Source organism: Plasmopara halstedii, assembly GCF_900000015.1.
Source record: "Plasmopara halstedii genome assembly, contig: Scaffold_253, whole genome shotgun sequence".
NCBI lineage: Eukaryota > Oomycota > Peronosporomycetes > Peronosporales > Peronosporaceae > Plasmopara > Plasmopara halstedii.
Window position 1 is genome coordinate 471,404 of NW_020187174.1, and position 24,673 is coordinate 496,076.

General features: G+C 44.9%; 6 protein-coding genes across 6 annotated transcripts; 2 read left to right on the top strand and 4 right to left on the bottom strand.

Moving 5' to 3' along the window:
• Positions 1 to 9,211: 9,211 nt before the first annotated feature.
• Positions 9,212 to 11,589, bottom strand: PHALS_04149 (uncharacterized protein; the record flags this gene model as incomplete). The annotated part of the gene is made up of 5 exons (XM_024722163.1): positions 9,212 to 9,223; positions 9,288 to 9,588; positions 10,178 to 10,468; positions 10,537 to 10,700; positions 10,771 to 11,589. The coding sequence occupies 5 exons, from the start codon at positions 11,587 to 11,589 to the stop codon at positions 9,212 to 9,214; spliced, it is 1,587 nt and encodes a 528-aa protein (XP_024573267.1).
• Positions 11,590 to 11,787: 198 nt separating this feature from the next.
• Positions 11,788 to 14,100, top strand: PHALS_04150 (e1-like protein-activating enzyme gsa7p apg7p; the record flags this gene model as incomplete). Its single annotated transcript, XM_024722164.1, has 5 exons — positions 11,788 to 11,907; positions 11,965 to 12,059; positions 12,119 to 12,185; positions 12,256 to 14,019; positions 14,086 to 14,100. 5 exons carry the CDS (start codon positions 11,788 to 11,790, stop codon positions 14,098 to 14,100), a joined length of 2,061 nt encoding a protein of 686 aa, XP_024573268.1.
• A 47-nt stretch (positions 14,101 to 14,147) lies between these two features.
• PHALS_04151 (peptidyl-prolyl isomerase) lies at positions 14,148 to 15,653 on the bottom strand (the record flags this gene model as incomplete). Its single annotated transcript, XM_024722165.1, has 1 exon — positions 14,148 to 15,653. One exon carries the CDS (start codon positions 15,651 to 15,653, stop codon positions 14,148 to 14,150), a length of 1,506 nt encoding a protein of 501 aa, XP_024573269.1.
• Positions 15,654 to 15,917: 264 nt separating this feature from the next.
• Positions 15,918 to 17,298, bottom strand: PHALS_04152 (eukaryotic peptide chain release factor subunit 1; the record flags this gene model as incomplete). The annotated part of the gene is made up of 2 exons (XM_024722166.1): positions 15,918 to 17,148; positions 17,216 to 17,298. The coding sequence occupies 2 exons, from the start codon at positions 17,296 to 17,298 to the stop codon at positions 15,918 to 15,920; spliced, it is 1,314 nt and encodes a 437-aa protein (XP_024573270.1).
• Positions 17,299 to 17,355: 57 nt separating this feature from the next.
• PHALS_04153 (gephyrin-like protein) lies at positions 17,356 to 19,677 on the bottom strand (the record flags this gene model as incomplete). The annotated part of the gene is made up of 8 exons (XM_024722167.1): positions 17,356 to 17,360; positions 17,437 to 17,443; positions 17,521 to 17,961; positions 18,032 to 18,248; positions 18,313 to 18,962; positions 19,016 to 19,312; positions 19,367 to 19,438; positions 19,501 to 19,677. 8 exons carry the CDS (start codon positions 19,675 to 19,677, stop codon positions 17,356 to 17,358), a joined length of 1,866 nt encoding a protein of 621 aa, XP_024573271.1.
• A 79-nt stretch (positions 19,678 to 19,756) lies between these two features.
• On the top strand, positions 19,757 to 20,598 carry PHALS_04154 (selt selw selh selenoprotein domain containing protein; the record flags this gene model as incomplete). Its single annotated transcript, XM_024722168.1, has 5 exons — positions 19,757 to 20,029; positions 20,090 to 20,155; positions 20,209 to 20,353; positions 20,412 to 20,461; positions 20,545 to 20,598. 5 exons carry the CDS (start codon positions 19,757 to 19,759, stop codon positions 20,596 to 20,598), a joined length of 588 nt encoding a protein of 195 aa, XP_024573272.1.
• Between the last annotated feature and the right edge of the window lie 4,075 nt (positions 20,599 to 24,673).

Here is a 24,673-nt window from a genome sequence, read left to right on the forward strand (position 1 = left end):
GCCTCCTAATGTCAAGCGCTCGGCCTAGTACAACAAACAGCAAGGACTTGACGAAATGTCAGCTTTGGCAGAAGACTTTGAAGTTGCGTATGTCGTGGACTCACTTGGAGAAATGCCGACCACCTTTAAGTCGGCAACAAAATCCAGCGACGCTGATGAATGGACCAAGGATTGCAACTTGGAAATGGAGCCACTCGCCATAAATAAGTCGTGGGATCTAGTGCCTATTTCAAAACGACGCAAAGCGATTGGGAACCGATGGCTCTTCCGAGTTAAGAAAAATTAAAAAGGAGAGGTCAAACGCTACAAAGCGCGTCTGGTGGCCAAGACATTTTCGCAGAAGTATCGATTACCGGGAAACTTCTGCACCAGTTGCAGTTTTTTCAGGTATGGTTTCAAAGTTCATTAAATGAATCTTTTTTAATGCACTTCTCGAAGAACATATCTTCATGGTGCAGCTTGATAGTTTTGTTGACGAAAGTTATCCAGACCATGTGTGCAACTTAAAAAAGGCGGTGTACGGGCTTCAGAAGTCGCAGAGAATGCTGAATAGAAGATTGATGAATTTATACTGCATCTGCAGTCCAGGGTTTGTGAACTGGATCATTGTGGATACACAAAGTGTACGGCTCAAGATATGATTCGTATGTTCGCTTTACATTTTCGACTTCATCCCCGCAAGTAGCAGGATCAGGGTGCTACAAGAAACAAAGGAGCGCTTAGCACGATTTGAGATGACCGATTTGGGCCATCGTACGTATTTTCTTGGACACGAGTAAGATGATTCGACGATGTGTGCATCATGGAATGGATTTGAAATACATAAAATCCATTTTCTCGGACTGTAGACCCTCGACAAAAGCAAGACCTGAGTCTTTATATCCCTCTAAATTTTCTTGCAGGCGTTTTTACCAAGTTATAACAAGACGCGGCCGCGGGGATGGTTTTGATACTGCAGAGCAAGTTTGCAAACGACGTTTGGGGCAGTTCAAGTTGACACCTTGCAAATCAATCCGAACGCCATAAGGTCCCAGCGTCAAGCTGACCCGAGTCCATGTGTGAAGGTAAATGCAAGCACGACGAGACTATGTCTGGCGTGCCGTTTCGCGATGCCGTTGGGTGTCTTATGTACCTCATGGTTGGCACACGTCCAGATCTGGCAGCGGCAAATGGAGTGTTGAGTCAATTTGCTGCAGATCAATGTCCAACGCTTTGGTAAGCTCTAAAGCAAGTCATTCAAGGCACGAAGGATTTTAGTATTAAGCTTCAAGCAAGTTGCAAGCACGGGCTTCAAGACTATTCCGATGCATACCGATCTGGCGATATCATATCAAGACGCAGCACAAAAGAATACGCGTTCATGAGGAGCGAAGGCATTATCAGCTGGCAAAGCAAGAAATAGCGCATGGTGGCTTTGTCGTCGACTGAAGCCGAATACATGGCACTTTCAGGCAACTCAAAACGCAGTTTGACTCAAGGCTTTTCGTGGTAAACTCGGCGATACGACACAAAACGATGCTGTCCAGACCAACAAGGTCAATCAATGATCAATTGCGCTTGCCAAGATTCCCGATTTTCACAAGCAAACAAAACACATTGATAATTATCATCATTTTGTGCGCAAAAAAAGAAGAGAACACGATAACACTGGAATACATCTCAACTCTCGACATGCTGGCAGACATTATGGCCAAGGCAATTCTTTCAACAACGTTCTGTGTGCTTCGGCAAAAGCTCGGCTTTCAAGCACCAGAGACAGTTAAGTCGAGTGGGGTGTTGAAAAGAAAGCGTCTCGACTACTTAACGTGAGCCAGCAATTATCGCTTGCTACAGTTGAGGAATGATGTTGCATCATGTATTTTTGAATATGATGACAGCACATACGAAAATAGCGTTTTTAAAAAATCGCATAATACAAGTTGGGATTGTATGATCAAGTTCGAATGGGCTAGATCCAAGTTAAGATGGGACGCGATAGTCTGAGCCATGAAGAAGAATAAGTTTTAAGAACAACCAATAGAGTAGATTATAGATTGTGAGCAATATAATATTTTACATTTTGCCAATTATCGCACAAGTTCTCCTTTATACTCTAAACTAAATGCATAAAAAGCGATCCGGAGCGAATTGAAGACTGTAACGTCTTTTGTTACTTGCCTTTGAGAAATAAAAAGCATGAAGTAGACGACGGATGAAAACCCATCACCCCGAGTCGTTTGTCAGCTGCTTTGCCCACCCCCTTTGAGCCTGCGAGTTTGTCTACTAGCTATGTCTCAAATTTGGAATAAGGATGGAATCCATTTGCTAATAGAAAGCGCGCTGAGCCGGCGATTATTCACCTAAGATCTAGACGAAGAGTGCGCCAAGCCAAACGCCATCGAATTAGTCGGCGTCGGAATGACTACGAGTGCTTCTCAGTGTAACTGTAGCCGCCCGTCAACGGCAACGGCACCAGAGAACTATTTTTGGCTAAAGCTTTCATTAAATTTGAGAAAAACGAATTTTATTTACTTCACCTGAGCTTATTATAAGCCTGATGTAGGCGAGCAGTATATTAAAGCGCATACACCAGAGCAACGTATGTAAGTATTTGATGTATATGTCCATGTCTAATTCCCGCATAGGCACGATGCGACATATATGGCTGGGTCACAGAAAGCTGAACGTCACTAGGGTCCAACACAAGCGACAATAATTTGCTCGGCATGGTTTGCCGAACTCAGATCATCCCGCTTAAAAGAATCACCAAAAAACCACTGCTGTACATATCTTAAGAACATCAGTTTGTAGCAACATACAATAAGTGCAGTCAACCAGGATGTTTTGTAGCGCATCCATTATAGAATTGTCGATATTTTCTTTTCTCAGTAGATTTTCTGACACATTAAACAGGCACCAAAGGAGATATATACCTTCTCTTTCTAATCTTCTTCGAGTTTCGTGCACCGAAGCGTCAATTTCATTTCACAGTTTCTTTGATAAGGACCATTGTCGGCGACGCGGTGTTGTCTTCAGGAATTGCGTCAATTTATCGTACTCTTCGATCTGAAGGCTACGTACGCGATAGGCCTTTTGATACCACGTCATAACATTCCCTGGGCAAAGCATATAGAAGTTTGTCTCCCCGCACTCCGTGCTATTCAAGCTTATACAATAACAGACGTGAATGATAAACTTCTTCTTCAGAAATCGCGTTGCTTCTCGTTGAATAACCGTATTGTAGCTATTTGCAAGCATCCCAGTCACAGGCTTAAGCTCAACGAGAGCTTTAAGCATCAATGTTCCGCACAATGGGCGTGCTACACGGTAGTGTAGACTCGGCAGTACAGTTGCATCATTACAAGGCTGGACCTTGTAACTCCAGCGCCTAGCTTTGTACTTTTTAAGATCTGACATCCGTGCTTGCCGGCTCTCGCGGTCTCCAGAGTGTATCTCTGCTGAGAAAGGAATGTGTGACGGTGTATCGTTGTTCATAATGTGCACCTCAGTTGGCTAGTAGGGTTTCAACTGTAATGTGGTATCTCCTGTGCCAGAGACGATGGAGACAGAGAATAGCGATTGTGTGCTGCTTTTTTTCGTACCCATATACGATCGCTATTCTGTCTCACTTCGGGACCGCAGCTTAATACCGCTCCTGCCTTCTGACCCTTGTTCGGGACCCTCAGCAGTATTGTTGCTCAATGATTCTGACAGATTAAAATCTGGCTCTAAGTAATAACTGCTGCCTAGCAAAAAAAGCATGACTCGACAAAGCACCCAAAGTAAGAAAAGGGGTGGCACCTAACGTTAACGACTTTGAGTCGATCCATGACTTATGAAGTTCGAACGGTACCATAACCTGTATGAGATAGTATCTCAAATTTAGGATCGGGATGGGACAATGCTTCACGCGGTCAAAGCACTCAAATTTTGCAGAAAGGCTCGACTAAACTTGTGGGCATAGTGGCCTGAAGAGTTGGAGAGCGCTTACGGACCAACTCTCACACGCTTGTTTTGACCTCGCATTGAGCGATACGCCAACATGCATAGGCTTGTAAGTCCTCCAACGTGACGAACACTCTCTGATGGGTTGAATCCATAATGACGGTATAGTTAAATCAGTCAAAGTCGTTGCAACTCTAACGCTTACATATGGGTAAGCCGAACTTGCAGAGCCCGATCCACCTCAATGCCAACAAGCGGACGTCGATATTCTTGCAACAGGTTGCATTAGATATCTCATCTGTAGCGGTACGTTGATTTTCCAATATCAGTGTAAAGCACACTGACTATATTAAGGGATCCGCAGTGGCTTAGAGCCGCGTCACTGATCTTAAGTATAGCATAGCCTTGCATCAAGGGACGGTTAGGTTTCTGCTCTATGGCAATGGCGCTTCACATCCGACTGTCGTGTGATAACAGGAAAGTGATATGGCCTTAGCGGGCCCAGGTTGGGCATATATGGGCCTGCTTTTCGCCGGAACGAAAGAGTCTCACTTGTTTATTTTTATGCTACGACCGCGGAAGGAGTGATATTACATGGTAGCAACTTAATTTAGTAGACGCATACATTGCGGAAAAAGGGAAATTTATTCTATTCATTTTTCGCCCCACAAAACATAACTGTGTTTTGAGCCCGCCTCTGACATCGACGTATTGCTATACATCCTTTTTCTCTGTCATTTCGTCGCTTATTAGCTCCTGATGCTCAATTTGATTGAGAGAAATCTATGCTTTCGCTACAGGAATTTACCGAGATAACATTTGAAAAATCAAGTTGGATTGAAAGCCGCTTTCCAGTAAGACCGAATTCGCCTCTCGTAGCGTCAAAGGATCCCAGAGTTTAACAAACAATTAGGTAAAGCCGGTAGAGGGATGTATTGCGTAATTAAGCACAAGAAAGAGCAGCTAGCATCGACACCGCGACGTTTCCGTGCAAGCGTCTTGAAGGATTTTCTCCACCACGCGATAGAGCGCTTCGTCTGATAGCTTTCTGTCGGCGATCGGCGGTCGACATGCTAAATCTGGCCCCTAGTACCATCGCCAAATCGCATATACCTCTATCCGACACAATAGTCATGTCAACAAAAGTTATGTTAATGATAGGCTAAGCTGTTTGATCTGCTACAGCGGTTGTGCGGACAGCAGCGAGAGGGGCCATCTTGATCGGGTGGCCAATTTATATCGCAATGTGGTATAATTGCATACATTTGTTATCACACGAAAAAATTAAGTTCATACTTTTGAGCTGTTCAACACTCTGTCGGAACTGGCAGGCTGGAAATATGCGCCGAAGTGTTTTAATTTCTGACACGTTTCACACATGCACAAATATGTGCATGCTCCTTAAACTAGTCGGATCACATAATAACCGAGCAGTAAGTCTTTTCTTTTCCGTATGGACACTCAAAGGTATCGTGTTCCTCAGACAGTTATCTATGCTTGAGAACCTCATCATAAATCATCCCTTCTCGCTGAGTGACACGCGGGTCTGTTATGTCACAATAAGCATCGGGATAACGAATACCGGTACAGGCATGGATCCACGCGCCTCGGTAAAGTGACATCTCAAACATCTTTTACTCCACAACTTTGAGCATGGCAACACATGTTATGCCTGAGCCGTACATTTCAGGTATCACCTCGTCAATTGGCGATAGCATCATCGTGATTTGCGACAGCTCAAAGCCAGTGCGGCGCGAGCGCTTCCGACACCAGAAAAAGACGACTCGGTTTTTTCTTTCATCAACGGTATGAACGACAACGAAGGATAATTATCCTGCCATTTTCGACAACACGTGATCAGTTTATATCACAAACAGCTTCAAGCTAAGCAGGTGCACCGTAAATTTGGCAAGGATGTGACCTCTTGAAATGGATCCTTGTTGTAAGTAGGGTATTTCTCTTTTTCTCACTAAGCTAGCGGGACAGAGATGCCATCGCGCTCAGCATCTGCTTGAGCTAAGTCTACGGCATTGGCTGAGGCCCAACAGACGACAAGAAATGGCCGACTTGATTTTGAAAGGTCCAGAATCAGGACGCATTAGGATTTTTTCACTGCCATTAAGGCCGGCTCTACTGCCGCATCCCATCATCCTTATGCATCCATTTTTTTAAGGGGATTCGTGAGGGATCGTGCTAGGTCGGCATAATGTTCACTAAATTTGTTTGAAGTGGCTGGCCAGGTGAAACGACTCCCCCTACCCATTTGGGACAGAGGCACGGACTAATTTTTAGTATCCTTTGGTGCGCTCAGCAATCCCCGAGGTCTAGTAAGCCACACTCAGGGCAGCCCGCTCGGATAATCATCGCGGCGAACTAAATATTACTTTTTCATATCAGTATCTGGTAATATTTTTTGTCCAGATCGAGGGAGCTGAACAAGTGCAGCCAAACATGCTACTTTCTACTGAACAAAAATTCAGTGAGTTAGCGGTTGTGAAGTACTTGTTGCTTAACTAAGTTAGTTATAAGAGTGCTCAGAAGGTGCTCACTACGCTACTTACCGTTAACTCTTCTGACACAGAGAATCGGCATCAGATGCCTTTCCTGCTATCTATCACAAAATTCAGCTTGTGTTTCTTTTTAAAAAGCGTCAACGACGTCACAATGTTCCCTAAGTATGGTTCATTACCGTATGACACGAAATTTGATTTTGGGAACCCAGTCGAATTCATGGCTCACACCCATCCAAAACGCATGGCGGGTCGTTTCTCGGCAAGTCGATATAAAATTCCAATCGTTCTGGATAGCAGTACCACTTTTCACACTCACTGTCTCCTCTAGCAGACTAATTCATGACGGATGATAAGACCAGGTTTTCCCTTTGGTATCGACAGTACCATTTGGGTGATTTCACTATATTACGATTACCCATAAAGTGGCTACTTAAACTTAAAGAGGGCTTTTACCGGAGGTAATTAGGAGAACATACAAACCTGGAATAGCTCCGGTCAAGCCGTTAGCGAGCAAAAAACTGTCTTGCCACTCGCCCGTGGAGCATCCACGGCGTCACTGCGCGATAGGACAGTGCCAACGTCGTAGTTTCGTTACACCATGTCAAGGATGAACATTTATAGAGGCCTGATCCATCTAGTTTTGGCTCACAGTCGTCCTATAACTACACCGGCATTAAAACGCAAGATTGCGAGACCCAGTAGCTTCAACACTCATCGGACCCCGATACAGAAAACCTAAGTTAATAGCTTCTCGAGAAGGACCAAATTTTTGACCAAATGTATTGCCATCCCAGCTTCCTCATCCAAAAAATATGTTTCCATTCCTTCTTTCATAGGATTGGGCTTTTAGCGTCTGTGGCCTTACGATGGGTTCCATCTCATTTTTAACCGGTCCCCAGCTAAGGTGTTTAGCTGGAGGAATCTCACCTGTGCATTCTCGTAGCTACTACTCGGTTATGAGATCAACTATACGTCCTACCAGGTATAACAAATTCTTCGCGCATTTTGACCACAGAAAGCAACAACCTAACAAAAAAATTGAGTTTGTGCTCAACACCGAGTAGCGGAAGTGAGAGCTTCCAATATGACAAGCTTAGCTACCCAGGTTGTAATACTGAGATAAAACTGACTAGACTCATAAGGTACATACTTTTGAGTATCTCGCATATAAACTGTCATTATACTTGACGTGTGCTGGTTAGCCACGTTTTCCACGGACCTCTCCTTTTCGGATTGTCATCACTTTTGGATTTTCACTGCTTTGATACCAACAAAGATGTAAACTTACACAGAAATGCAATGTGAACATTGTACAATTGCACAAAAGTACAGAACATTTTGGGTTACACTAAAGTTATCTCACCGACCTGTCGTAGCCAACGATGGCAGCAGACGCAATGTCTTAAAATGACAGAAACATTCAACCCCAGCGTGTTCCACATTTCAGATGGGTAGGGCGTAACGGCGCACGCATTGCATATACGCATTACACTTCCCTTGGCAAACTATGAGTGTTCAGGTAGTGATACAGATTTAGTCTGTATAGCAGATTTTTTTGGAACAATCGGGCTACTTGCTCACGCTATGTATATCATAGGATTGCATCATTGTCGATAGAAAAATGGATATTCTTCGCTTTAATCCAAGCTATCTTAATAGACCCCAACTCTCAATATTACAGCAAACGAATCACTGCATATCCGAAGTCTATCGGTTCCAAATCTGAGTGGTGCGTACATGCTCATCCGCTTTGCGTCATTAAACGTGGGCGTATGAGATCACAGCTTCGTTTGCATGATGTACACCACAACCCATAGCTGGTTACCTGGCTTAGTCGACCTTTACTCTTGACCTCTTTATCGGTTGCTGAGTGTGCAGTGCTGCACACGGTGTCGATTCTCTTCCACACCTCCTGCCAAGCTCGACCTTCCACAGGCGCGAACAACGCGTGCCTGCGTTGGGCTTAATCTATAAAAATGCCTCGCCGGGTGAGTTACTGATGGCTGGCTACTTCTCCTGCATGCCCCTGAAGGGCAACGCAATCACCGAGGGTCGTTTCATTTCGCTTTAGTATAGATGTGAATTTTTAGTAATTAGCGATAAATTCATTTGTTTTTGTATAGAACTTAAGACCAAGGATTTCCTAGAAAAGTTTTTCTGCTTATATTGCTGCTGGCAATTACTCTTTGTCGGTGTACAGATAACTGGCAAAGAATGAACGCACACCACTACTTTCGAGGGCGAAAGCTTTAAAGTACCCACACGTTTACTAGTTCGTTATAGGAATCAGCAATCTTAAGAAATTATTGCACCACATTTCAGAAAGAAAGGACAGAATTCTTGCAGAAAGTACGATGTGTCGGTGATACTTTTTTTCTGTGATATTTTTTTTCGTTTTGAGGGTTTTACGAGCGGAGAAATACATTAGTATGAGAGTTTCAATTAACTTATATGGTCGTACTTGATTTAATCTTCACAAGACGAGCTTTATCAGAGCGCACATAGAGTCGTAAGCTATACAGACGTAGGGTTGTAAAGATCGTGTAAAATACAGTTTTGGTAACATTAAAAAAACGCAAGGAACAAATTAATATTAATAAACGCTAAATTCCGTAAAACTTGCTTTGATTAAAAATATGGTCCATATCATCGTGCCTTTTATAATTGATTATGTCTTTTTGCAGGACTGAAGAACTCATCCCAAGATATATAATATATCCGGAGGCGTTGGACACCGCAAAAATCCATTTCCAAGTCAAGCAAATCTCTAATATTTACTGTACCACCTGTCATGCACTTAATATGAGCTGCCAGTACCCACATCTCAGCATTCTCTAATTCTCAACGCACCGTAACAGCTACAACATCTTCTACGATATCATGTGCATTCCAGTTCCGTGTGGCGACGACCTTTGTTGGTGTCTTTGTGGTGCACTCACCGCCTGCTGTTGCTGTCGTGGCGGAGGCCACCGAAGCTACCGCCGTCCACCCTCGCGCGAGCGTGTCGTTTACGTGCAGCCCGTTGTTGTTCAAAAAGGACCACCACGCCGTCACGGTCGCTTTCATTAACAAGCGACACATGCAAAGAAGGCCTGGATCGATCTGCTGCGAGCCACATGCGTCATCACGCAAGCCTTCCATCGATAGACCGCTGCAATCATGTACAGTAAAAATATCACGTTTTTTATGTTACTATTGCGCATCGTCTTGTAGTTTTTCGTTTCCTTCGACATGGCGCCTTACTTGATGTTCTCGTGGATTGCAGACCATGAGAAATGATTTCATTGCATGGTGGTATGTACGAATGTTGCTAAACTTTTGTATTTCTATGCTCCGCGACACCTTTCATCTTAAATATATGGATCATCTTCCATCTTCTACTACACTAGACCCTGCTCGACTTGGTATTAAGTGATGATCTCGAGAAATAGCTTTGAGTGATTGCCATCGGCTGGTGCTCGTGCATCGTTGTCTACTCACATCAGTAGTTTGTAGTTAGTGTCATGGGTATTAAATCAATACCAAATGTCTACCAGTAATACTACTATTGCGAATATTGCACAGTAAATTCCTCATACTTTATATTTACAAACTGTGTTATAATACCGCATCATATATCAATTCCGTCCTTGTAAGCAAAAGTATAAACTATATATTCGTTCGACATCATCGCGAGCTATATTATTACTAGCTAGCGAAATAGTAGATTCGTTCCGCGAACTATTCTGTGTATTACTTACTGAACGATGTCATTCCATCGACCTAATTTTCCTCGATATGCATATCGTTCACGAATCTTGGCATTTTTGTCAAATAGCACACATGCCATCTTTGGATTCTCGACGTCATCACCAACACCCCGGCAGAACACAATTCCTTCGTCAGGTAATTCAATCATCACCCTCGTGTTATCATAGCCCCAGTCGTGCTCTTCGCGAATATTGTACTTGTATCTCTGGCTCGCATCACTCATTGAGAGGTAGACATTAGGATCGTCTCCCACACATCGAGCGTAATGGACATCACTGTACCTAGTAAGTTGGGTCAACAAAGTGTAATACGTCAGATAAAAGCATCTCATTTACCAACTTGAACGTACCATCCACGACGAAATCCTTTTAAGTAAACATCATCAGGGTAACCAATATCCAATACACACACACCAGAAGAACTAGTAGTAGCACGAGTTTCTACAGTACCGGTTGTTGGATAAAGACGCAAAATCATTAGGTCTTCTTCCTTTGACGGTGGAGGAGACAAGTTCTGTTGCAATAGTTTTATGATGGATATCAGAGAATGTATTGCAAAATGACTATACAGCTTTGAAACGTACCTCAAGATCTAGGACCACCAACATTCCTGGTGCTAGCCGCTGACTAGCGTCCCTACATGGAGAAAAGATCCGAAATGATGCACGAAAACTCTCATCGAAAGCAAGATCGGCAATTTTGGCTCCTGTCCACCCCACAGACATCGTGGTGTCGGATTTTGAGAATGCTAACAATTTGTCACCGTAGAATGCCAGCTCCTTCAGCGCATGGGAACATACTTGCTGCACATACACAGCTTTTGTAGCCGCGTAGTGAATGCCATTTGCGCGCAGTGTCAAGCCAACGGAAGACGCAGTTTTTGAGCATATCATATATCGCTCTGATCCAACTTCTACCCGGTTCAAATGTGGATCTTCTAGTCTTGATCGTCCACAATTGGGTAGGGTTGCTATATTCGAGAGTGCCATGACGAAATTTTGCGATTCTTGGGTCAGAATAACTCCACAAGATAGTAGAAATTCTGTCACCTCGGTGGCTAACGAAGACTCGAGCATTCTCGCACATTGGATCGCTGAAAGTCCACTTTGGCTCAAAGCTAAAATCTCTTTTAAAAAAGTATCTAATGGCAAGAAGGCAATCATCATTTTATAAAATTTACGATCGCCTATCGCTGCAGCATAGTGGAATGGTTGGAGCTGTAGAATGTGAGCTTGGTCTAGGAGCTGAAGAAGCTCGGCCGTGTCAGGTGTTTGTTTTGCATGTGATACCAATCTCTCGACGCTCATCCTCGAATCCAAATCGACATGATTGATACTAGCATAGCTAGCGCTTGGTTGCGTATTCAATTCACAACGAGGATGCAAAGACGCTATGAGCTGCATGTTGAGTGTAAGAATGACGAGATCTGAATGCAAGTGAGCCTTTCCATGCAAGCTCCACGATATGAATGCAAGTGAGAGAGTTCTACGAAAGGCATGAGAAATATGATAGATTTTGTAGCATATTTAATTTTTTATGTGTAGTAGTCATATTTTTGTATGATTTAATGATCCCAATTTTTTTGGGGCTAAAAAGAAGAAATGACTACGAGCTGGCAAGTGCTGAAGTATCAGCCTTGGACTAGTGCACCCGATATTTCCTTCTGGCAGACTCTTGCATCGCATAAACTCAATCACTTCCAGCTAGATGATAAAGCACAGGTAGAATTTAATCAGGTGACTATGGATGACTTTTTGAAATTTATTTACTCGATACAGAACATTATAGGATATTTCACTCCAGGCAGATCCATCACTGTCCCGGGGCGTTTTACTATTGATGCAAGTGCATTTTGGAACACAGAAGGGAGCAGGTATGATGTGATATAAAGGCAGAATCGTTTTGTATGACATGCATAATATTACTTGACAGAGATATCGATCGTGCTCGGTACGAGTGGCAAGCACCGGGAGTGTTGTATAATACAAACACATTAGAAGTGAGTATTTCAGTGATTGGACATTGATAAAGAGAACTGATTTTTCGTTCTGTATCTTTGATCACTACAGAATTTCAAAACCCTAGACAAGACTAAATTACTCCAAGAGGCTGGAGACAAGATCTTAGATCTCGTGCTCGATAGTGAGCGTGATGACATTTCAACTGATCATCTAAACAGCTTTGTACTCATCACTTTTGCCGATCTTAAGAAACACTCTTTTCTGTACTGGTTTGGGTTTCCAGCTTTATTACCATTCACTTCATTCCAGTATCGATCTCCACCTGTGTCTGCATCGTCCGTCTTGTCATCCAAAGAGCAAGTTGAGACATTGCGAGAGTTAATACAGCTGCGGCAAGTTAATGAGGAAACTGGCGTTGTCGAAAGCACTTTTCCACCCTTTTTCATCGTCGAGCGTCTGTTTGACAGCATAACAAATGAAATAAATGTACGAGTCGTCGATATCAAGACATGGAGAGCAAACAATCATACTCGTGAAAGCGTAGCAGAAACGTTCTTTGGCTTTGTCGATCCGTGTCCTTTGCCAACAAATCCTGGTTGGCCTCTTCGTAATTTTCTGGCATTTCTCACGTCGCTGTCTGTCGATAAAGTGGACCATTCTCGCCCTCTAAGGATTATTTCGTTTCGAGAACATGTGCATCAGTTCAGTGACGTACCAGACGATTTCGAATGGAAGAATTCGATCGTTTTCGAGGTTCAAAGTGAACCATTCATGGCAAATGGTCGATCTCGTCAAGATGTGCGGGTAACGGGTTGGGAAGCCAATGTTCGTGGAAAAATGGGACCCCGATTGATGGAACTGAGCAGCAGTTTGGATCCTATTCGCTTGGCTGAAACGTCTGTGGATCTGAACTTGAAACTCATGCGATGGCGTCAATTGCCAACGCTAGACTTGGAGTCATTAGCTCAAACCAAGTGCCTCTTATTAGGTGCAGGCACTCTTGGTTGCTACACTGCTCGTAGTTTATTATCTTGGGGCTTTCGTTACGTCACTTTGGTTGATAACTCGACCGTCAGTCACTCAAATCCTGTTCGTCAGCCATTGTTTGAGTTTCAGGACGTTGGTAAACCAAAAGCCGAATGTGCTGCGAACGCTTTGAAAAGGATCTTTCCACTAATTCATTCTCAAGCTGTGAACTTGACTATTCCCATGGCAGGTCACGCACTGAGTAGCTCTCAGTTATTACAGGAAGCCACAGCAAGTCTCGAGGTTTTGGAACAGTTAATTCAGTCACACGATGTAGTTTTTCTCGGAACGGATTCTCGGGAAAGTCGTTGGCTTCCGACAGTCATCGCAGCTGCAAAGAAGAAACTGCTGTTGAATGCTGCACTTGGATTTGACAGCTATTTGGTCTTACGTCATGGTGTTCACAAAGAGGAAGAAGACGATACATCGCTTGGATGCTACTTTTGCAACGATATTGTGAGTCCTCGAGACTCGATAAAAGATCGTACACTAGACCAGATGTGTACTGTAACTCGACCAGGTCTTGCTCCGATTGCAGCTGCTACAGCTGTTGAACTTCTCGTAGCAGTCTTGCACTCACCGGACGGAAAGTTCGTGAGTGCTGACAAGCCAAAAGATGGATCAGCTCCAATGGCGTATATCCCGCACCAACTTCGTGGCTTTCTCAATGCATTTCAAACGATGGTGATTACGGGCGAAGCGTTTGATAAATGCATTGCATGTAGTTCAAAGGTTTTGGATGCATACCGTACTGATGCAGTAGAGTTGCTTAAAAACGCGTGCGATTCGACAACATATCTGGAGGAACTCACGGGGTTAAATAAGTTGACGGAAGAAGCAGATTCTGTGATTTTCGACTTGGAAGATAGTGATGAAGATGGAGAGATGATGTAGAGAAAATATCACTTAAAGTTGTATACGTGCTAACTGTTGACATATAGTGTGGTTTTTTACATTTATCTGGGTCAAGTGCCTTAGATTTTCCGTATTCGTTGTACAGGTGTCAGTGGCGTCACATTAGTCGTAACAAGTTTTTCCTTAATACTAATGAGTTCAATACGAAAGACAAGAGCAGCGTTGGGGGGAATACAAGGTGGTTGGCCTTTGACACCGTAAGCCAAGGCCGGACCGATTGTGACTTGCGCCGTCTCTCCAACACTCATTCGTTGCAGTGCCAAATCAAAACCTAGAATCAGGTGGCCCACACCCACGCAAAGTTCGAGCGCACTACCACATCGCTTTCGAGTCGACTCAAAAACTTTCCCCGTATCTAGAAACGTCGCAACATAGTGAACACGTGCGAATTGACCAACAAGTGGAAAATTACATCCATCTCCTTGAAAATCAACAAGAATCTTAAGTCCCTCGACTGGAGCAAGACGCGCTCGTTCTATTGCAGCGACTTCTGCCTGATGCTTTGCATAGATGGCTCGATCTGTGGCTAGTTGCTGCTGCTTGCTAAGTTCGCGACGTTTTTGACGCTCGCGCTGGTCGTCCCTTCGTTTTTGCTCGGCAATTTGGTCAGCATTGAGCCAATCGTAAAACTTTTGACGTGAAGCGTGGACAACGTCATCCAATCCTTTAAGAATGCCTTGAGTAATGCCAAGATCCAAGAGTGCAGCAAACGAAGATTTTGAATCGGAAGCATCACTTCTAGTCATTGACGCTACAATGTAAAGGAATTCATTAAACTCGATTTTACCACTTTTGTCCTTGTCCACTTCACGCAGCATGGCTGATACATCAAAGTCAATACTTTGTCGACCGAATTTCTTGATTATCTGTTGCAGCTCCATTTCATCGATTGACCCACTGCCGTCGCTGTCAAGAATTTGAAATTGTTGCTTGAGTTGTGCTAGTTCCTTTGGTCCAAAGAGAAGAGCAAGCTCTAAGGAAACTGAGTACGGATTCTTGTCATGTTGTGTCCGTAGCATATGGAGGAAAGCATCAAAAGTCACTTCGCCACTTTGATCTGTACCCACTGCTTTCATGAGATCTCGAACGTTGGCTAATGTGAGCTCTTCGCCGAGATGAGTCAAAAGCTGGTGGAGCTCAGAAGCCGAGAGGGATGCACTTGAGTCTGTATCGTAGTGCGCAAACTGTTCCCGAGCTATTGCCAGCTCTTGTGTCGTAAAACCTCGAGCGTCGTCACCTTGTGTTCCTTCAATTATGTCTTGTTCACTTGTGTCCTTTACTTCTTCAAGAAGAGTACTGCTTACTTCATCGTGACTTTGGTAAATTGCCGTCACTTCAATATCCTGTCCGTTATAAAGTGAACGAGGCTTCTCCCATGTCGTCTCACCTGTGCGTTTATCAAGATAGTACTCTTGTCCCGAGTCAGCATCATAATATTTCTCAAAGACGAAAGTCACTAAATGATGCAATCGCTTTCGCGCTTGACGACAACGAACCATGCGCTGCAAACATGCAGCTGCGTCGTGTTCGCGCGCGTCTTGCGACACAGAAGTCATTTCTTCCATGTCAGATGAAAAGGTATCTAACGTCCCTACGCTACAAATCGTAAATAGTTCATTTGACCCATTTAAGTCTGAAGTTTGATTATTAATTGTTTCCAAATGTTATCCTTCATCTCTTGTTCACCTACTAATGAAAAACATATCTATCGTAGCTGCAAGATGGTCGGGATCTATCAGAATGTAATGCGCAAGTTTCTTCCGCAGCGCCACGGTGCGTGACGCTTTTGTGTCCTAACTACGCGCAAAAGCGTCACGCAATAATTACTTCTACATGAACGCTTCTTCGTCAAAGTCCGAGTCGTCATCAATCTCGTAATCCATTTCCATGAAATCCACTTTCCATCGCAAAATGCCTCCAATGCCACCAAATCCTTGACAAAACTGCGAACCTTCTTGCGATCGCGCAGTTACAAATTCAAGCGTCGTACCGAATTGCTTGTAATTGTTTGCAAACCATTCCACAAGTGGCACACGCTCGACCGTTTCCAGCTTCGCACCAGTCTCTGAGTCCACAAAATTCGAGTACACACTTTCTTCTGACGGTGACAAGATTTTGATCGATTCGACGCCCGTCGTCTCGTTTCGCAACGTGTACCGATGATGAGGCAAATCTTCCCACAAAATGAGCGTTTCAACGGCACCAAGATCCAGTGCTTTCATCGTATCCGTCACGCCAAAGCAATACTTTCCCGAATCTTGAGCAATCTCTTCCATATAACTCACAATGAGCTTCTTCTCTTGTACAAATTTTACATTTGCTAGAGTCTCGGCAGCTAGTTCAATCGCTTGATTAAATCCATTCTCACCACCGTAGGACACATCCACGACCTTCACGACAATAGCAGCCAATCGCTTGTCAAACAAGTCCGACCCATTGAGTTCGTTTTTAAAATCCGCAGATCCTGCAAGCACTAAGTTCGAAATATTAGGCTGATCATTCGTAATAAACATTTGCGTCGCCGTTTCCGCGACTTTTCGCACGTAATTATGACGTTTCTCAAGACGCAATCGCGCAAAACGCAGCGCTGATTGACCACCACGTCCATGCTTTTTCGGTAAATCCACCGAAAATTTGTGCAAAATTTCACGGTTACTACCCGAGACAGTACCATAGAGTGCACCATTACCATCCATGACAATAAAGCCAAAACGATCTTGGTCTTGCATGAGTTCTCCAAGTGCCTCGGTATGAAACTTGTTGTCACACATGTAGAGCGACGTATTAATGGGACGAAAAGGCTCAAAATCAATATTCACGCGCTTTTCTTTGCCTTCGTCAGTTATGATAGTACCACAGTAAATAATAAGACCATTTGGTGGGCACTTGTTGTACAACTTCAGTCGCTGCTGTGTTGATGTGATCGCACCAAGAACCGACAGTCGGTTCACACGGGACTTGATGTTGGACGCTGTGCCCATTTCATCAGACAACATCTTGGCTATAAGCGGAATCTGTTGCTTAGGCGGGATAATGAGCGAAATCATACTCGTACCATTCCTTTACATCATATTATCATACATTAAGGATATCGGGGCATAAATGTTATCATTATCAAATAACGCACCCGCGTGCGGCTTGAAGAGACTTAATTAGCTTCTTCACTTTGAAGAGTTCCACTTGGTCGTCGGCGGCGTTAGAGGTAGACATGTCGTAACGATGGAAGGCGAGTTGAGATTTTATGCACTTGTTAGTACCACTGAAGTCTTATGCTACATCATAGATACGAATTTGCAACAGCCAGTCAAAAACAATTCTTCATCTTAATTACAAAATACCACGTAGGACCTTCATTCTTCGGTTAGTTGGAAATTTTCAAGTATAAAAAGAGCTTGAGTCCGCACGATGGTGCTCGTGTGGAATGTCGCGTACAAGGTGCAGCGCATGTGGTAAGACATCAACAATTGTCGAAAAGTTCTCAGCAACTGCTTTCGGTTTTCCAGGTAATGTAACAATCAATGTCTTTTTTCGAATGCCCGCTACAGGCCGAGACAGCACAGCTTTTGCTGTGATCTTTAGTGATCTCTCAAGCATTGCAATGGGGAATCCAGGGATTTCTTTCTCGAGCACACCTTTAATTGCCTCTGGAGTAACATCACGCGGACTGAAACCCGTCCCACCTGAAGTCAGTATCAGATCTACTGTGTCCGAGTCCGCCCACTCCTTGACCACTGTTTGGATCTGATTCATGTCATCCGACACAATCTTCACATGCTCAACCTTGATCTTAACACGGTTCACTTCTTGAAGCACACGAAGCATTGCTGGTCCACTTAAATCAACCGATGTACCAGCAAATACACGGTCACTAATCTGCGCAAGCCAAATGACAAGAAGTATAGTGTAAAAGCAAGCAGTAGCAGTACATTTTACGCGCTCGTACCGTTATAAGTCCAGCACGAAAGACTGTCTGGGTAGTGTCAGATTTTACTGGTGTCATTTGCTCAGACCTCTGTGTTTCAACACTTCGTCTAGGACTTTTGCGATTCATGTCATTTCGAACGTTGCCAAAGCTATCTAGAATTAGAGCAGCGACAGCATCACCATCACGCACTTCTGTACCGATTGGCAAACAAAGTAGAGCATTCGCATTGCGACAGCTAGCATAAATCAAGCACAGATATGTTATGTCACAGCTGTGTAAAGGTTACTAAGATTCTGTACCTTAGCAACCGCGAGCTTATCTGGCGTCCAGTGCTGGTAGCTAAGAATTTGTGTTGGCTGCCGTCCCATTGTAAATTAGCTCGATGATATTCTGGACGTTCAGCATCCAGTTTGATCGAGTGTGTGAGCGTTGCATAGATTGTTGTGTGATAGCACTTTGTAATAGGTGATCCACGAAGTCGTTTTAGTGCCGGATGAACTAGCAGATGACATGTCGTGAACGAGCTTACTGGATTACCCGGAAGAGCAAACACCATCTTCTTTTTGCCTTCTAGTTCTAATGTAGCAAATGTACTGGGTTTTCCAGGTTTCATGAACAATCTCCCGAAATGAATTGTCCCCACTTCTTCTAGCAAAGGCTTGATGAGATCGAACTCTCCCATACTTACGCCACCACTTGTAATTAACACGTCAACATTCTCGAGTGCTTTAAAAACCGTGTCTCGCAATGCGTGTTTTTGATCATTGCACACGCCTAAATCAAGTGTCTGGACCTCCCAATCACGTAGCAATGCTAGCAGCATTGGACGGTTACTGTCTCGAATTTTACCAGGTGTTGTCGTCTCATCAAAAGCTTCCACAAGCTCACTACCAGTCGACAGAACACCAACTACAGGTTTTCGATGCACTTGAACGTGAGTGATTCCAGCCTACACTTTGACGTTAACACGACCATTTCGCCTAAAGGAAATCCAGGACCTACCGTTGCCAGCAGCCCAATCTCTGCAGCAGTCACGACTTCATGGTCATCTACAAGCAATTCTCCAGGTTTAATATCTGATCCTATTGCCCGAATGTTCTGTCCTGATTTTACTGGTTTCAAAATTTCTATTGTAGTTTCTCGATTGTCACTGTCTTTATTGCTGCTTGTATCTTCGACTTTTACCACAGCATCAGCTCCATCTGGAACGGGAGATCCCGTTGTGATGTATGACACTTGACCAGGTTCCAATTTTTTTAACGGCATACCACCCGCTGCGATGCGTTCCACCACAGGAAACTACACCAAAATGGTCAGATCTTCACCAAGGTAAAGCAAATCTTTTTAACATACCGTGCCCACTCCATCCGCTGCAACAACCGCATAACCATCCATGATACTTGCACGAAATGCTGGAAATGGTTCCTGCATAATTTATAGACATGATTATGGTATTGATGCAATATATTGTAGAATCTATTACTCACAACGCTAAGAACCGGTTCCGCCAATACAAATCCTTTGGCCTCATTTGCCTGAATCTTGACAACTTCTAGCGGCTGTGATTGTTCGAGCACTATCTCCACTGCGTTCTTCACGTGAATCATGTCATATGCACTCTCCCGTCGCGTGACCGACAAGCCCTCATCGCCACAGTCACACATGACTTTCAATAATTATTCTTTAGAAACTCAAAAGTTGATACATTGTACCGGTATCAATATAACAGTAAAAATTGCACTTATGACGCCGCGTATGCTGCTGCTGACGCTAGTGCTCGTGGCTTCTCCTGTTAAGTCATTGATTAACTCCTTCGTCAATTCTGAGGCGACTACTGTTGTTAAAGAGCGAAATTTGCAACGCAATCTGGTTGATGACCAGGTGCGAATAATGTTCTGTACAGCGTGCGGCTACGAGCAGAATTTCCATCAGGTCAAAATATATCTGGAGGATACATTCCCCCACTTGGTGGATAGAGTGTATGGGGCGAACTATGAAGCCGATTCGTTCAAAATGGTGCGATAAGTTAAGAATCCAATAAAAGAGGACAAGTGTAACATTAGATGGGTCATCCAGATGCTGGCACGGATTCTGGGATACGCACAAATGGTGGCGATACCGCTGCTTTTATTTGGTGATTACGTGAGTTTAAATATGACTTCGCGTTTATTTGAAGATCTGATTTTGTATGTCAGCTATTACCGAGTTTGGGAGTAGTAAATGTCTCGATGCTGCGCTGGGCACGAGAGAATCGCATTGTGGCTATATTTATTGTCGTGGCGATGGGGGCCTTGGCAAGTAGTTTGACGGCATCTGGAGCATTTGAGATTTACTTCAATGGTACGTGATGGACATTAAGGTGCTGAACTATTCAGTTCTAATAGTGTAATGATTCTAGACGATCTGATCTTTTCTAAACTTCAAACTGGGCGGTGGCCGACGCTGCAGGTAATTTTGTCAGAGATAAAGAAGTATGCTTGATACATCAAATTAACCATTTAGTGTTGCTATACATGTTTACAATATTGTAGGAGGTTTCCGATTCAATCAAAAAGTATGGACTGCTTGATAGCGTAGCTGATTGATTAGGCGTACTTTATTCTTTCTAATGCACGTAACCACATTTACATCAACATTTGACTTTTATAGTAAATCACTCACTAGATCAATATCATAACTCGCAACCTGCACGGGAGGACAGATGTGGAAAACCACATCGTTCATTTGAGAGCGGTGCTCGAGTGCATGCGCACAAATAAACTGTATGCTAATGCTGATAAGTGCATCTTCGCCGCGGAAGAATTGTTTCTTAGAGTGATTCATTGGGAAGCGTGGCCTTCGAGCGGGTCCCGCTACGGTCAAGGCCATTGTAGACTGGCCGGTTCCAAATAACCAACCGGATTTGCGCAAGTGGCTTGGCCTCGCCAACTAACTACTTGCACAAGTATAGCGCAAATTATGCCGAAATGGCACGGCCATTATCTTATCTCCTTAGGATGGATACAGAATGGTTTTGGGACACCGAGCGTCGGGAGGCTTTGACAGGGTCAAAGACAGCCTTTTTCATGCACAAATACTGGCATTGCCAGACCTCGATCGTCCTTTTATTGTCGTCTGTGACGCTTCGGACTTTGCCATGAGCTGTGCACTGCTACAAGCTGACGCCGAGGAGCGAGGTCGGAGGACAACGTCTCGGGAGCAAGGAGTGTGGTAACTCGGACAAGAAATTTTCGGCGCGTTTGCAAACACAATTACATCGATATTCGTTGAGTAACGGATTGCTGTATAAGAGCTGCGATCCAATGGAATTGTGGTTCCTCACGAAGAGGATTTGGAATATTATTATTCTTTATGAGGCCCACGACACCCCACTTAGTGGTCATCTCGGTCGTGAGAAGACGCATAGCTCGGTGAGTTGACACTATTGGTGGTCCAAGCAGTACACGTGGACGACCACGTGTGAACGTGTGAGACGTGTCAGAGGGTGAAACTCTCTCTGAATGCGGCGGCGCAGCTGGCCAGTTTACCGTGCACCTCCGGGTGTTGCCAGTCCATGAGTATAGACTTTGTTTTTGCAACACGGGTGCACTAGTCTTTGTGGATCTTCTTGCGGCAAGTGCCGGTCACCATCGTCGGTGTGAGTACAGCGACGCTGTTTGTCAATCGTATCTTTCGACAACATGGACTACCGGAGTCAGTTGTCTCTGATAGAGAGTCGCGCTTCACTGAGAGTTTTGGTCCACTATCTTCAGGATGCTGGGTGCCAAGTTGACTATGTCAACAGCGGACCATCCGCAGACCGATGGTCGGACTGAGCGCGTGAATTGCGTTATTGAGGACGCTCTTCGCAGCGTCTGCGCTGAGACGTCGAAGCGCTGGAGCGCTATGTGCCACTCATAGAGTTTGATACGAACAATGTCGTCCATTCATCTTCCGGCTATACGCCGCTCTACGTGATGGGCTTATTAATCCTCGCGTCCGGCAGCAGCCGCCATGTCATGGCTTATGGCTTGGAGGGGGAGGAATAGCCGAACGGCTAGCTGATGTCAGCTCCCTCACCGTGTGTAAGGAAGTCGGAGACTTCCTGTCTACCAGACTGAGTGTATTACGACACGTTCGCAATGCGATGGCTGAAAACGAAGACATGTAGAAGAATATGCAGACGGAAAAGGAAGAGGAAATGTTAAAAACGTTGAGGTCGGAGATCTGGTTTTATTAAATGCTAAAAACCTTCCTTCGCATGCAATTTCTGCTATCTTAAAGTCGAAGCTCCGTCCACCGGGGTCCGGCGCAAGTGAACGCAGAAGCATTGGAGCCGGAGCGGCGACCAATGGCGCTCGGTCACCCAGAAGTCGAGCCAGCGACTAGTTCTGAGCACGAGGAGCAACAACTTTCGTTTTTATGGTGTAAGGTGCTCCACTGTCGCATGAAGTGACGTATTCGTTCGCTCTACGGCCAGAAGCCGCTCCGACAGTGCTGGATAATCCTCAACGCGAGGCAGTCGATGTACAAAGTGCTTCAGTCTCTCGAGGTCTTCCGCACAGCGGTAGACGACCTCAGAGAGATGCTCAGCAGAGTGCCGATGACGACGGACTTTGTCCTCTCACCGGACGGCGATCGATCAAGTCGTTATTGTCCGCCGCCGAGACTTTTCGACGAAAATAATGGCGTCCACAACGACGTGGAGCGCTTTATGGGTCGACGTCGTCGCCTGGATTTAACTCAATACCTTGTGAAGTGGCGTGGATTCCAAACTCCGAGAACTCGTGGAGGTTTGAGGTGCCACATCAGCAAGACTGCCCATACGTCGTGGACGCTTATGATCAAAATTATCATGACGCTTTGCGTCCTCTTGTGCACCGCGCTTCTCGGCAGTAGCCGGGATGCTGGAGGGCCATGAGATGAGGTCAAAGCTATGGCCCTGAGCCGCTGTGGTCGTAGACTCACCCGTGTGAGAAACCATAGAGCTCGTATGAGCGTTATGGATTGTTCAATATGTCGCAGGGCGACAATACGCAGGGAGCCGGCATTGTTCCTTGAGTTTGGCAAACTCAAATCTAAGATGGTGGTCAACGCGCATCCACTTCATTGTGGCTTCGCTGTAAGGTAGACAGCGAAGAAAGTTTATGATGCCGCTGCACCCATCGCTCAAAGACCTCATCGTCATCTACAGCGGTTTCGCCAGGGGCGAGCACCACAGGGCTGGTTCGCATTGCTGGAAAAGGATTACCTCATTTTTGAGCTCGAAGTCGAGCGCGGTACCTATCCGTAGTGAGGTACCAAGAAGCGAGCCTGCTGAGCTTCTCGCTGATCAAGCTCAGCTTTTGTAGTGGTCGGAGGCACGACTACGTAGACGCCTAACGATCGAGTGATCGCGTCTTTCTCTTTAGTAGCGGGATCTACCGAGCGGTGGCCGCATTCCATACGAGGGTCTAAGACCGAACGTAGATACGAGCGCAGGACAACAGCCCGGTGAGCAGCCTCCAATTGCTGCTCCTGTGCCTCATCGAGGCGATTGGTAATAATAACTCTGCCCCCGGAAGCCGAAAGGTTAGGGAACGGATATGGAAGTCAGCAGGGTTTGAGCTGGGCTCACGTCGCGCCGTAAGCTTCATCTTATAATGGAAAGTAATGTCCGACTCGTAGTCAACTTCCTCCAAGTTCTCGACGAGAAAATCTGCTACCCGGGACGGGCAGCAGATTGTCACGCACAGTCACCGAGGGCTTGGGGTGTGCTTCCCGTGAAGCTCCGGACGTAATGATTGGGGATGCACCCTGTGCAGAAGAAGAAGAAGAAGGAATTTGTCAGCGGGCGCCCTCACTACCAGCTTGACTGGGTGTTTTGCGTGTCGTAGACACAGTGCTCATAGAGCGGAGAGGGTTGCAAGTTGTTCTTAGAAACGCGAACGTGTCTCAGACACGCGGCCTCGTATAAGCGACCGTTAAATGTGAATTGACGATATTCACAATTTTATGGGGAGAGTTTAACGGAGTTATACGTACCCTTATAAGAAAGGGCGGGTCGCACAAGATTGTGCGACCGTACATAGCTGTGTATCACATAATAACACCGTGGTGTGACTACACCGTAACAAGAAGCCACTACGTGGCCGGATGACCAGTAGTACAGCATATTTCTATATTAATCAGGAGAGCTTCTTGACGGCTCTGCCGCAACAAAACCACTTAAATACAGTATCGACTTTGCACAGTAGTGTTTGTTTGCTTTGGTTTAGGTTTTAGTACTTAGTAGTAGTAGTGAATTGCGATTCGCTACACAAGTACTGGTTCCTCGAAAGAACGTCAGGTCGGTAACCTTCAATTAGCTTTCTCTAAGCAGATAGCTACGGCAGCCCGCTGCATGCTGTCCGTTGCTCGCCTTCCCAGCTACAATTCTGCTGTAATTGTGGCTGTTCTTGCTGCTCCTGCGGGTGGACGAACGCCTCTCGTGGTTGCTGCTCCAGCGCTACATGCTGGTAATTTTGCTGTATTGTCTGCTGCTTCATCAGCATGGAGATCTCTTGACGAATCTCATTTTCTGACGAAAGGTCGAAGCGATTCAGATATCTTTGACGAAAAATTTATACGGCCTGATTCTTTTTTCGTTAAAATTTCTTGTTGCCCAAGCAAGAAGAGCTCGCTGGTCTCATCTTTTAATGC